Source organism: Azolla caroliniana, unplaced genomic scaffold (assembly GCF_043228905.1).
Source record: "Azolla caroliniana isolate FFs.n. ecotype wild unplaced genomic scaffold, voAzoCaro1.0.p SCAF_6, whole genome shotgun sequence".
In the NCBI taxonomy this organism is placed as follows: Eukaryota; Viridiplantae; Streptophyta; class Polypodiopsida; order Salviniales; family Salviniaceae; genus Azolla; species Azolla caroliniana.
Window position 1 is genome coordinate 22,475,490 of NW_028230441.1, and position 14,201 is coordinate 22,489,690.

At 37.7% G+C, this 14,201-nt stretch overlaps 1 protein-coding gene across 1 annotated transcript; it reads left to right on the forward strand.

The window, feature by feature from the left end:
• Positions 1-223: 223 nt before the first annotated feature.
• Positions 224-13,390, forward strand: LOC147863374 (uncharacterized). The gene is made up of 7 exons (XM_087321415.1): positions 224-492; positions 1,005-1,140; positions 9,471-9,552; positions 9,775-9,950; positions 10,483-10,620; positions 12,644-12,780; positions 12,978-13,390. The coding sequence occupies exons 1-7, from the start codon at positions 375-377 to the stop codon at positions 13,247-13,249; spliced, it is 1,059 nt and encodes a 352-aa protein (XP_087177541.1). The 5' UTR covers positions 224-374; the 3' UTR covers positions 13,250-13,390.
• The last annotated feature ends 811 nt before the right edge of the window (positions 13,391-14,201 follow it).

Below are 14,201 nucleotides of genomic sequence, written 5' to 3' on the forward strand. Positions count from 1 at the left end.
AGTCTCCCCCATGAAATAACATAACACACAGAGAGAAATAAAAAAAAAAGCCCTTCTGAATTCCTTCTTCTTCTTCTTTTCCCTGTCTCTCCATCTTTCTGTGTCAACCCTAAGGCTTTTGTCTCCTCCGCGACAGAATCATAGAAGACTGAGAAAGATAGAAGAAGAGAAGAGGAAGAAGAAACAACAAACCCACCAATACAAGTTCTGACATCAAGAACCTGGAAGTTTTCTTCTTCTTCTTCTTCTTCTTTTTGCCCTTTTTCTCTATATTGTTTCTTCTTTCTTCTCTACATTTCTCTTTCTGCGGAGATTTGTTTCTGAAACCCCTAAATAAAACGAGTTCCTTCTTGTTTTTCTTTTGATTTGAATCGATGGAAAAGAAGAAGGTTCAGGTGCCTTTGGTTTGCCATGGGCACTCGAGGCCCATTGTCGATTTGTTCTACAGTCCCATCACTCCGGATGGATTCTTTCTGATCAGTGCTAGCAAAGGTAAGGCCAAATATGTAATATGATGTAAGACCGGAGATATAAAAGTATATGATGTATGCGTATGCGTATGTCTATGGTCTGTGTGTGTGTGTGTGTGTGTGTGCATGTGTGTTGGGCGGTGCCTGTATGTCTTGGTTCATATCTACTGCGTAGGTTTTTCCATTGATGTTCCTGTATTCTTTTCACGCCTTCCACAATATGATGGGCATTTGTATGCCCCATTTTTATGAACATTTCTAATCTAACATGCTATAAATATTCTTTGTGGGTTTTAACCTTACTTGGAGACAACCAATTAATAATATAATGCATCAATAAGAAATGACTGGTATGCACATTTCTGTGCCTATATGTATGTGTGTATGTTAATTGTGTCCTGTAATGGAGTATTTGTCAAAAAAGTGTGTATGTACATAGCTTGGAATATGAAGACTTTAAAAATAAAGTCTATCTGTTTACTTCTTTTTATTCTTGATTATATATTGGTTCTGAATTTCCTTCTGTGTGTGTAGATGGAAAGCCAATGCTCAGAAATGGTGAAACAGGGGACTGGATTGGAACCTTTGATGGTCACAAAGGTGCTGTTTGGGCTGCTTGTCTGGACACTCCAGCCTTCCGAGCCGCCACTGCATCGGCAGATTTTAGCTCGTAAGTTGTTTCGCTTGCCTTAATTAGATTTGGTCATTTCTCTTTTTTGAATAATTTTTGTGAACTTACTGAATCAGCTAAGAAGTCTTGTAATTAGTATAGGGGATCATGAAAGTATTATAGTGAAAGGGATCATACACTTCTTGTAGTAAAAGAGATTGTTTTAACTTGTAACAATATAGAAAGGATGATCAAAAACTTAAAAGTATGAAAGTGTTTTAACTAAATGGATCATAAATGTCTTGTAACAAAAGATTTCAACTTGTAATTACAAAAATGATTGTGAAAGTTTCATAACAAACTTTTTCTTCTGTGTGGAAATGACAAGAATATGTCACCTGTTAGAGGTGGGTGCAATTCAATGCCTTAAGTCCAGTAGTCACTGTCATGGTGACCCAATAGATGAGATGTAGACCAGATATCCTGTCATGCCATTCATTCCTCTATCACATTGCATGGGTGTCCATAGTCTTATCTCTCTCTCTCTCTCTCACCCTTCTAGGATGCTTCTCTCTTACTTTCAGGCAGATTTACATGGTGGAGCTACCCTGAGAGGTGCTTCCTACACTACAGTTATGATTCTCGTTCTCTACGAACACATAGTAGGCTTCACAACCAACATATCTTTATTATTTTTGGAATGCATAACAGGTCCCCACCATTTGTTTTCCTTTAGTGCCCTTTTGCATCTGTAAAAATACTCACTTCTTCGGCATCTCAAACATTGGTGGTTCTGTCACGTATACCTCCTCCTTGAGATGCCGATTTGACATCCATTTGATAAATTGGCCATCCTCTTGAAGCAGCCAACTTTATGACCATTTGAATTGTCATCATGCGAGCTGTCGGGGCAAATGTTTCTTGTACATCGAACCCTTCGAACTGCGAGTACCCTTGCGCTACTAGCCTAGCCTTGAATTTCTCCAAAGAACCATCAGCTTTATACTTTGCTTTCCACACCCACTTGATGCATATCACCTTCTTCTTTGTTGGTCTCTCTACCAACTCCCACGTGTCATTTTTTATGATGTTGTCATATTCTGATATCATCTGGGTCGGACATGGCTTCCTCCACCGAGGTCGGCTCATTCACTGAACCTATGATGTCCACCATCAAAGCCATGTGGTCAGAGGTTCTCCCTTGCTCCTGTATTCTTCTTGATCTTCGTAATCCATCAATTGAAGTTTCAGAAAACTCAACTTTAGGAGTATGATCATCGAAGAGTTGTTGAGCCCACTTAGGTATTTTCTTTACATGTGGCACTGGCACAGGCTGAACCAGTGAGCCATTTCCATTGGATAGTTGGGATTGGGTGAATACTTCTTCAGTTGATGAGGTAACTTGAGACTCTCTGTTCTCAGCTAGCTGTGGTCGTTCCTCATTGAGCACCACATTGCGGCTTGTCAATATCTTTCTTGCCTCTGGATTGTAGAGTCGATAGGCCTTTGACTCTTCACTATATCCGAGAAAGATACACTTCTTGCTTTTAGCATCCTACTTCTTTCTGCTCACATCTGGAACATGTGTGTAGCACGTACACCGAAGGGTTCTTGCCTGAATAAGCTTCTTGGGGTGTTTTCCCTTGAAGTGCCTTTGTGTAGCTCTGATTGAGGATGTAAACTGCTGTATTCATTGCTTCAGCCCAAAATGGGTCGGGCAGTGCTTGTGCCTTCAACATACACGTAGCCATATCAACAACTGTTCGGCTCCGACATTCGACAACTCAATTTGGTTGTGGGGTGTAGGCAGTTGTAAGTTGGCGCTTAATTCCATGCTCTTTGCAATACTCACAGAATATTATTGATAAGAATTCTCCACCTCGATCAGAGCGTAACCCCTTCACTAACTTTCCGGATTCCCACTTGACAAGCTTATGCCATGTTTTGAAGATTTTAAAAGCATCAGCCTTCTCCCGAAGGAAGTAAACCCACATCTTTCTACTGAAGTTGTCGACTACTAGCATATAGTAGAGAGATCCACCCATTGCAAGAGTCACCATTTTTCTAGAGAGGTCGATGTGTGTTAGCTGTAGAGGAGTCTTTGTCCAATTTTGGCTCTCTTTTGGAATGGCTGATCTTTGATGCTTGCCCATCATACAAGCATCACAAACATGACTTAAAGTCAAATAGGGTTGGCAACCCAACTACCATATTCGACTTCTTCAACTATAAGACTTCTGCAAATGTGCACATTGTCTCTCGAGAGCACCAAGGGAATAGGATAAGTTTAATGGATCGTGTTGCTACTGTGACAAAAAGGGTCACACAATCAAGGATTGTCGGAAGAAGATGGCGGATGAGAAGAATGGATCTAGTAAGACTTCTTGGAGAGAGCCCGAGTCCGCCAACAATGTGGTAGATGAGCTTGAGTTATGGGTCACAACTAAAGAAGTGTGTTCTTCAATTGACACTCAAGTTGTCGACGACTCTTGGATTCTCGATAGTGGAGCATCCCAACATATGACTTGTAATCGTGATTGGTACAGCTCATGGACACCTCTACAAGAGCCCATCAATGTTGTCGTCGGGAACAATGCTCGATGTCTGGCCAAAGGAACCGGAGTTGTCTCCCTGTAAGCAACAACCGGTGGGACAAAGCATCTCTCTCCCGTGTTGTACATGCCAGATCTCAAGAAGAATCTATTGTCCATTTTTGCACTGACCGATAAGGGTCTTGATGTTAGATTCAAGAAGTCGGGTGCAAAAATAATAGATTCTTCTAGCAAGGTTGTAGGAATAGGGGTAAGGTGCAACAATCTCTATGAGCTGAGCGCGTTTACAAATTCTACTGACCACTACACAAGTACTAACACAAAGCAATGGTATGAGAGATTTGGGCATCTCAATGTTGTTGTGTTGAAGGAGTTGAAGAAGTCGAATATGGTAGTTGGGTTGCCAACCCTATCTGACTTAAGACACATTTCTTACATACATCGGAGGATGGATTTTACATCAGGCCACCTTATATGCACATACATCTATCCAATGCGCTGCGTAGTGTGATAGGGCAGCTGCGAATTTCATCACATCAGCTACAAATTGAGGTAGGAAGATATACACGACTACCTCTAGAAGAGAGAATTTGCCAATTGTGTCATCAAGGAGTGGAATCTGAGGAACACAATGTTTGTCATTGTAGTGTCTTTTATGAAATCAGAGGGAGATACCATTGCCTCTTTAAACAAGGCTTTGGCCCACTACGCAAGGTAATGGAATATGAGGACCAACGATGCCTAGGACTTTTCTTGCTAGAGCTCAAGAGACATCGGGAAAAGTTGTTGAAGAATACAGCCACACAAGCTTATCCACAGAGAACAATCACAACTTTCTTTAGCCCCATCACTCCTAATGCTACAAGTCCAACATGGGATACACAAATGGGCTCCAGACCAGGACATAACAAAGGGGTTACAATTTATTGGGAAATAGCAATTTGCCATGCACATAGGCCCTGGCCCCATGGACCACAACCTCGACACCCTTGTCATCGACAAATAAAAGCCATTATCTCCTGCCATCGTAGGTGCTTCCCTCGCCTCGAAGACATTTCCATTTTGGATCGGCCTATGTTAGAGATCTTTCGAAGACAAAAGCTAAAATATACCTAACTTGGGAATCTCACATGTGGCAAAAACTAGATTCCCTTGTTTCTTTTCTTTTCATCTTATTTACTTTTATATTTATTGTGTGATATTTATTTTATTTTGATTTGTTCTCAAAGATGAGACAACATTTAAGATGTAATCTCTTATTTGGTCTTATAAGCCATTTTGGCCTCTTAAAAGACTTTAATATTTCTTTTTTTCTTTTTTTTTCTTCTCCATCAGCGAGCTTCCCTGGAGCAAGCTGATTTTCGAGGTTTTGTATCCTTGTATAGTTTCTGGTCTCATACTGGCTGGCCAATATGCTCCAAGCTTCATGTGCCCTGGTTGTATGTTGCACTAATGTTAGTACAGAGTCACATGCACCAGTGACTACGGTACACAACACATCATCATTCCTTCTCTTCCAGGCTCGAAGTAGATCAACATTTGGATGGATTGATGTGGTAGGGTGCGCAGGGTCATAGGTCACCATGGGCTCAAGGTCTCCTCCTATGGGTCCCCATGATTGCCTCCAACAACTCGTAGGAGTCCAAAATGGTAGACATTTTGAACTTCCATAGAGTGTAGTTGTTTCCATCTAGCTTTCCATCAGACAATGGAGGTGGGCGAATGCGCAGTGGAGCAACTGCAACATTCGTGGACAAGGCCATTGATTCTCTCTCTCTCTCTCTCTCTCTCTCTCTCTATTTCTCCGTGCTGCTAGATAACAACTACGAGCATAGATTGACACATGCGTGATATTTGTCATATTCTCCATGCGTGATATTCTCAATATTCGAGAATACAAAATGGCCCTAAGAAAATTTAAAAACCATTCGTTTTGTAAAATAAATATACAAAAAATTAATTAATTAATTAATTAATTTAAAAATAAATAAATTTAATTCACTAAAAAAAAGAACAATTATTCATTAATAAATTATAAAAATATGAATAGTATAAACTCTCCTTTCTAGTGTCAAATAAAAAAAGAGGAGAGTTTATGAACCTTTATTTTATTTAAAAAAACGAATATTTTTATATTTACTATGAAAACATGATTAATGTGAAGTCTCAATTTTAATGTCAGGTAAAAATATCCATAAATTTTGGGAAAAGAAAAGGTGAAGAATTAATGAACCTTTCTTTTATTTTTTTTATTTATTAAAAATAAAACGAAAATTTATTTTATTTTATTTATTTATTTAGTAAAGAATCAAGATCTCCAATGAAAATTTATTACTATCAAGTCTCTCTCAACTCTCTATTTTATTATCCCCTTTTTATTGTCAAGTCCCCCTTTTTTTCCTAAGAAACTAAAAGGAGGGAGTTCATCTCCTTTTTTTTCCTTTTTTTTAAAAACGAATACTTGACCACACGAATGTATGCGTATTCGTTTGCATTCGAATGGAAAATCCCACAAATGCGAATATGTCAATCTATGACTACGAGTATATACCTAATCTAGATCAACCTCTCAGCATTGATACCATGTTAGAAATATTGAGAATCGATTAGATAGATATATAGAGTTACAATCACCGAGATGGATATATGAAAGCAAAACTTCTATTACATAATAGAGTAGCTCACAATGGTAGTTCTTCTATGGGCTCACACTTTAAAGCTTAGATGGCATCTGGGCCAACTCACTACAATATTAGTTGAGACTAATGATCATCACACCATTGTGTAAGAGAGTGGATTATATTCTCTGTTTGGTCAGAGTGTAATATCAAATGTGCATGTTAGTTGATAGTAGTGGAGATATTCCTCTCAACTGACTTGTCATTTAATATGACCCAACTCCCTAGATACAAGGTAGTGCTACATAGTACTCATCTTAAAGTCAATGACACATACTTTAAGACTAAGTACATTGTAACTTGACCACAAAATATTCTTCTAGTGGACTTGATTAGCCAATCCTATTAGCGTACTTCGCTCTTTCCTAAATGCATTGTGTCCTATGTATCTAGGGGTTCCTAGATTGGCACCTTATCGACCCATATGGTTGAGTTGCAGAATAGCAACTCCTCATTTGGGGCGCTATCACAAAATGTGCACTCTTATGGGGATAGATTTACAACTTGGGGTTGATCATTGTTTATATCTAACAACCACCAAGGTTTGAGATGCCGAATTCAGAAAACAAAGTCTACAAGCTGAAGAAGGCTTGTATGGTCTAAAGCAAGCACCAAGAGCTTGGAACAAGAGGATAGACAGCTTCCTACGATCAATCAAATTTAAGCAATGTGCTTCAGATGCAAGTATTTATGTCAAATGAAGGACGGGAAACAATTCATCATCATCATTTACGTGGATGATGTAGTACTTACTGGTGACCACTAAGAGTGTATTGGCCAAACACAAGAGTGTTTGAAAACTGAGTTTGAAATGACAAACTTAGGGATTCTACACTACTTCCTTGGAATTAAGGTTTGGCAAATCTCGGTTGGCATCTTCATGTCACAAAGAAAGTATGCAACAGAGATCTCGAAAACCTTTGGGATGATAGACAACAAGTTGAAGCCAAACTGCAAGCTATCCCAAGAAGACCCGTCACCAATAGTCGACATAAGGAAGTATAGACAACTTGTAGGAAGTCTAATTTTCCTATGCAACACTAGGCTAGATATTTGTTTTGCAGTCGGTGTGGTGGTTGATTCAACAACAAGCCGAAGGAGACTCATTGGAAAGCTGCACTACGTGTATTAAAGTACATTGTGGGTACTTTAAATTACGGAATCTTCTACATGCTGACAATTGACGAACTTAGTGGGTATTGCGACTAGTGATTCCAGAAAATCAGTTTCTGGATATTGTTTTTCAATGGGTTCTGGAACTGTTTCATTCAGTAGTAAAAAACAACCAACAATGGCAGTATCTTCAACGGAGGTGGAATACAAAGCGGCATGCAAGGTAGTTTGTCTAAGAAGAATCCTTATGGATGTGACGGTTCCAATAAGGACAGCAACGGTATTGAGGTGTGACAATCAGAGTTGCATGGCCATTGCCAAGAACCCCGTATTTCATGCACACACTAAAAACATAGAGATTCAGTATCACTATGTGCGGGAACTAATAAATGATGAGACCGTGGAGCTTGAGTACTGTCTGATATCAGAAAATGTTGCGGATATCTTCACAATGGCGCTTGGAGCAGAACAGCTACAACAACACCTTTGACGACTAGGAGTTGGCCCAATTCCAAGTCAACTCAATGGGTTGACCATTGACGGGGCGTGCTAGATATAATCAATGATCAACCCCAAGTTGTAAATCTATCCCCATAAGAGTGCACATTTTGTGATAGCGCCCCAAATGAGGAGTAGCTATTCTGCAACTCAACCATATGGGTTGATAAGGTGCCAATCTAGGAACCCCTAGATGCGTAGGACACAATGTATTTAGGAAAGAGCGAAGTACGCTAATAGGATTGGCTAATCAAGTCAACTAGAAGAATATTTTGTGGTCAAGTTACAATGTACTTAGTCTTAAAGTATGTGTCATTGACTTTAAGATAAGTACTATGTAACACTAGCTTGTATCTAGGGAGTTGGGTCATATTAAATGACAAGTCAGTTGACAGAAGAGGAATATCTCCACTACTATCAACTGGCATGCACATTTAATGTTACACTCAATCCAAACAATATAAACCTCTCTTACATAGTGGTGTGATGATCATCAGTCTCCATTAATATGCAATGAGCTGGTCCAGATCCCATCTAAGCTCTAAGGTGTGAGCTCATGGGTGAACTACCATTGTGAGCTACTCTCATATTTAATAGAAGTTTTGTTTTCATATATCCATCTCTGTGATTGTAACTCTCTATATATATCTAATCGATTCTCAATATTTCTAACAGTTTCGATGGCGATTTTGCTGAATAATATAGATAAAAATTCTTACCTTATGCATATAATATCTTTTAGAGAAAATACCAAATTTTGTCTCAAAATGTCATTATTTTTCCAATCGCCTTTCCTAACTCCTAAAAGAGAAGTCATATGTGCTATTTAAACGTTTATGTGGTAAAGTCTGTTTATTTTTTAAATTATGTGTATTTTGATCAATTATATTGTCAAGTTGTCACCTTCTTTTCACTTTTTGTGGTTGATGAATGTGTTTTTGGGTAAGGAGAAACACGCAGACACACTTCTGTTCAAAGCAGATGTAAGTGGTTTGACATGCATGGCCTCATCCAGGTTAGCAAGAAATGCTTAGTGAAATAGCTGATAAAAAAACGACAACGTGGTAGAAGTCATTGGATGAAATCTATGTTCAATAAATATTTAAAGCAAATAAATTTTCTTTGTTTAATTTAAGATTATTCCCCAACAATATTTTAAAATTCTAGAATGGAAATGCCACGGCACATCTCTCATCTCTTGATGAATGTGTGTAATTTATAGGATTCAGAAGAGGTATCTTCCTATTTGTTTTTTTCATTTTGTCTGAGCTAGAGTTCAATTGTTGAGAAATGCACATAATAGCTTATTTGATTGAAATTCCCCATCAAGAATGCGTATCTCTTATCTTGAGACTCTGAAGATTGATAAGAACTACATGAAGCATGCACAATACACATCCTCATCTAAAACCAGATGTCTAATCATCCAATGTCTTAGCATTGACTAAGCTATCTTCCCTTCAGCCTTCCTGGGTATACTGTGTGCTGCAGTTCTGCCTTGATTTTAGTCACTGTCTATTGAGATTGACTGGAAAAAGTTTTGTTGCAGGAGGGTTTGGGATGCCTTATCTGGGGATGAACTCCATTCCTTTGAGCATAAGCACATTGTTCGCAGTTGTGCATTTTCAGAGGTATTCTCTCAAAATATTTTGTTTTTGTTTATTTTTCTACATCTTACACTTCAAGGTCTTTGTTAGTAATTCTGCATTTTCTTATGGAAAATGTTATTTTTTTAATGCATTTGTTTTTACAGTTCTATTTGTGTGTGCATTAAACCAAAATGCTCTTGCAATGACCTTGAAATACGTATTTTGTATTGATGGCTTCAATTTTTGTTGTCTACTTTCTTGAAGGGCACTACGTTCTTGCTGACTGGAGGTGCTGAGAAAGTGCTTCGGATTTTTGATTTAGGGCGTCCAGATGCTCCCCCTGCAGAGATTGAGGGTTCTCCTGGCTCAATAAGAACGGCTGTCTGGCTTCACAGTGATCAATCTCTACTGAGCTCTTGTAGTGATGCGGGTGGAGTTAGGTACTGCATTGCAAGTCTTTTTTGGCATTTTGAGTCATTCTTGCAATACATCTGTGAAGAAGACACATAAAGGCTTGGTTGTGCACGGTGCTGATGTATGTTGTTTCCCTCAAGCAAGAAGTGCTATGTGGAGATAGCCTATTAGAAATATTCTCATCAATTGGTGTTCTACTTTCTATAGAGATGATGTGGGATAAATTGTAAGCACTACTGTACTTAAACTGGAATGTTTAAATGAGGAAAATATATCAGACTTCAATGTGCAGAAGCGTTATGTGGAGATAGATTATTATCAACAATTGGTCTTCAACCAGATGCCATAGGAAGGGTGTTAATAAATTGTAAATCTACAATGTGAGAGCTAAGGTTATAAAAGAGTATTCAATTAGTTTTCTGCTCAACTATATTAGTGGCAATTACTTTTCATAGCCTTGTAATTTATTGTTTGATTATTTGCATTTTGAGGATCCATTTGGTTATTCTGCACTTTATGTATAAGGCTATTTTTCTCAAGCTTGTGTGCTTGATATAGGCTTTGGGATGTCAGAACCAAGACAGTTGTACGTAATCTGGAAACAAAATCTCCCTGCACAAGTGTAGAAGTTAGTCGAGATGGCCGCTACATCACCACTGCTGATGGAAACAGTGTCAAGTTTTGGGATGCTAATCAGTAAGTTGAACTTTCTCAACCTCAAAAAAATAAATATTCTTGGATGTACCTGTATAGTAGATTGATAGATATATAGACATTTTTTAGCGTCCATAGAGAGGCCAATATTGACCCATAGGACCTAAGTACAAAAGTTATCTTGATGTGTCTCCTTCCTAAGAAGGGATATTCATACTTTGAAGCACCAAGTCTTGGTGTGCGAATAAGGCATGCACATATGAGCTTAACCTTCTAGGTGTTCTCTTTAGTATGATACTCAAGTTGTCAACCCCTCTTAATATATCATCATAGCTTTCCCGAACTGCACTATGTGCAGAGCATGTAAAAAGCTAGTGATATTCATCCTCTACTAGCCCTTCCTTGCATACCTTACATGTCTTCATATTTGGCTGATTTTGCAACTTCAATACCTAGGTTGTGTGATTGAGTGCGAAGGAATGTACGGGCTCTACGAGAGTTAATACTCATGTTAGTAATGAGGTGAGGTTGAATATGATCAATTGGCCTTCTTGCCTTACAAAGAATCCAACAGTCAGTAGTATTGGTAAGGGAGGAAAATCTATTAGAGGAATAATTCTGAGTGTTGAGATGCATGAACTGCGTTACGTAATCCATTTACAAAGTACTATTAAAAGTAATGATTAATAATTAAAATTCATGAGCTGTAGGACAGAATCCATTTAAAAATTTCTTCTAAAAATAGTAATCAATAATTAAAATGAGGAATAATTCTGACTGTTGAGATACATGAACGGCGTTACGTACTCCATTTACAAAGTACTATTAAAAGTAATAATTAATAATTAAATTTCATGAGCTGTAGGACAGAATCCATTTTCAAAATTCTTCAAAAAATTGTAATCAATCATTAAAATCCAAGCCCCAGTCTTTGTATGTGCCCAGAATGATCAACGTTACAAATATATGATCAACTCTATTGGTAGAGGCTCTGTGGATGTGTCTGCAATGAACTCTATTACGATCTAACTCAATATGGTGTCCAACTCTGTAACTGGTATCTCTATTTTATCCCAATGAATAGAACTGTTGAAACACCTATTTGCATGCAGAAATTGTATATTTTGAATCTTTTTTCAATTTCCTTCTAATTCACTGTTAACTGTTGGACTGTTGACTGGGCATAAGTAATGTTTGTATTTCTCAACCTCTTTATGTTAGTATCAACTTGTGTATGGCATAATCTGACTGTAGTTATGATCCTCCTTTGTTTGCCTCAATCTCTAGACTTGTCAAGGTAATTTTTCACATGGCTAATCCATGATTTAAGTAGTTGTGGACACTTGTACCCATTAAGAGCTTAGGTTCTCACTCCCACATAAAGTTAGACCCGTCATGTGGTTCATTCATGATTAAAGCTGCCGTTGACAATTGTACTCGTTAATAGCCTAAGTTCAAATTCCCATGAATCTAGGATCGATCATGGTATCCTATCTATTCTTTTGGTGCATACCCACCGAATATATGCCTCAACCGGAAGAGAAGCTTCTGTAATAAAGGGCTAAAGTTTTCGCGAGGTGCTGGGACTATTGCTACATGGCACCAATTATGCCGTGTTTGGGGCCAAATTTCAGATCTGATCCTACATCATAGAACATGGCTACAGTGATGTCTATAAACGTGAGTCCATCTTGTTTCGGTAAGCTTGATGATGTAGTCCTTATCTTTTTTGTCTCTTTTCTTTTGATATATTTATTTTGTGCATCCTCTAACATTACTTGACCGAAATATCCTACGTACTCTTTAGATACTTTTGACAGCTATCTTGTTTAGATTAAATTTGATTTATTCTATAACCGTTGATAATGTTGAAACGGAAGTTGATCATCAATGAGCTCGTCAGTGAGTTGAGGTGTTATAGCTTATAGAATATTTCACCATAATTATATCAAGGCTTTGATAGATGTATTACGCTGCTTTTATGATGAAAAACATTTCCTACATTTTTGTTGCATTTGTCCACAAAATAGCTGACTACATTTGCCTATTACAATGTAAATTTCAGTTTTGGATTAGTGAAATCTTACACCTTGACAACACCGGTGGAATCTGCATCATTGGAACCTTTTAGAAGCAAATTCATAGCAGGAGGCGATGACATGTGGGTTCGGCTCTTTGATTTCCACACAGGAGAGGAGATAGGTAAAGAATATTTCCGTACTTCAATAAATAATGGAATAACAAAGATACATTCAGGTGAAATAATCCTCAAGTCAAATGCTAGTTATGTGTATAATCTGAATAATCTTTTCTTAAGCTACCAAGCTGGTTTCTATGTATTATGCAATATGATATAATGTAAATAACAAAGAATCATAATCTTTTTTTTATTTATGCAGAGTGCAACAAGGGGCACCATGGTCCTGTGCATTGTGTTAGGTTTTCTCCGGGCGGAGAGTCATATGCATCAGGATCTGAAGATGGAACTATTCGTATATGGAGAACAGTTGATCCCTATAATGACGAAAATGTTACCAATCCAAATGGAATTGCAAACGACGTAAGTACTGCAGCTGTCCCAGCTGTAGATGAGGTGGTGAGAAAGGTTGAAGGCTTTCATATCAAAACAGAGTCAGAAAATGAAGAGGTGGAAAAGGGGCGTCAGGAATGAAACCTTTCTTTATTACTACTCCTGGGCCCCTGCTTTGGATTGGCACTGGTTTATATGTTTGTTTCCAATGATTATGTAAGTGAATTTTTGACAAAGTGTTATGCTTTTTGAAAATGTAAAGCACTTCTCTTTTTTGGGTTATGTTGGTTTAGGTATTTGTTTACAGATATTTGGTGGACTCACCACTAAATATTGACAAGAGATCATGCATACAAGGTGTATGACATGTTTATAAATTATATATGTGAGTTTGTATATCTATGGTTACAGCATTTGCGGCAACCTCTATTATGTTATGCTCATTGCATCGAACGCGAACCACATCCTCATATTGGCAAATTTCTGTCATGTGTCAAGATGTCTTCTATAAGAAATGCTGTATATCTATTGACACAAGCGTTTACCGCAACATGTATCCAGTGAAGCTAATGTTGAATGTTGTGCCTATATGATTATGTGTAGCCTTACAATTGACTTCTTTCCCTATTTGAGAACTATTTCTTATGTGGATCTTACCCATTTTGTTCCTTGAGCATAATGAGAAGATAAATTTACCAATTAGGTCATTTGGTTTCTTGCTAACGCAAACATCCATAATAATTATCCATTGATGAAGATTAAATACAATTGGTTATAAACTCTATGTGATGACTCGATATTGTTTTCAGCTGTAAATTCACTTAGTTCAACTCTACGTTCATACCATCAAACTTTAGTTCAACTGAAAAATTCTTTATATGGGTTGTATACTATGGGATATAATCAAATAAAGTTTATGCCAACACTAATATATACAATAATTATTCATACAACTGAATTCTAGTCGTCATCTCATTTATCATTTTTTCTCATTATCTTACCACTTATCGTTTCAATACCTATGTCTTTCATCAATGCCAATGTGATTGTTGTATAATGGATTACAGCTTAAGTTTAGTACTCTTGAGACTGA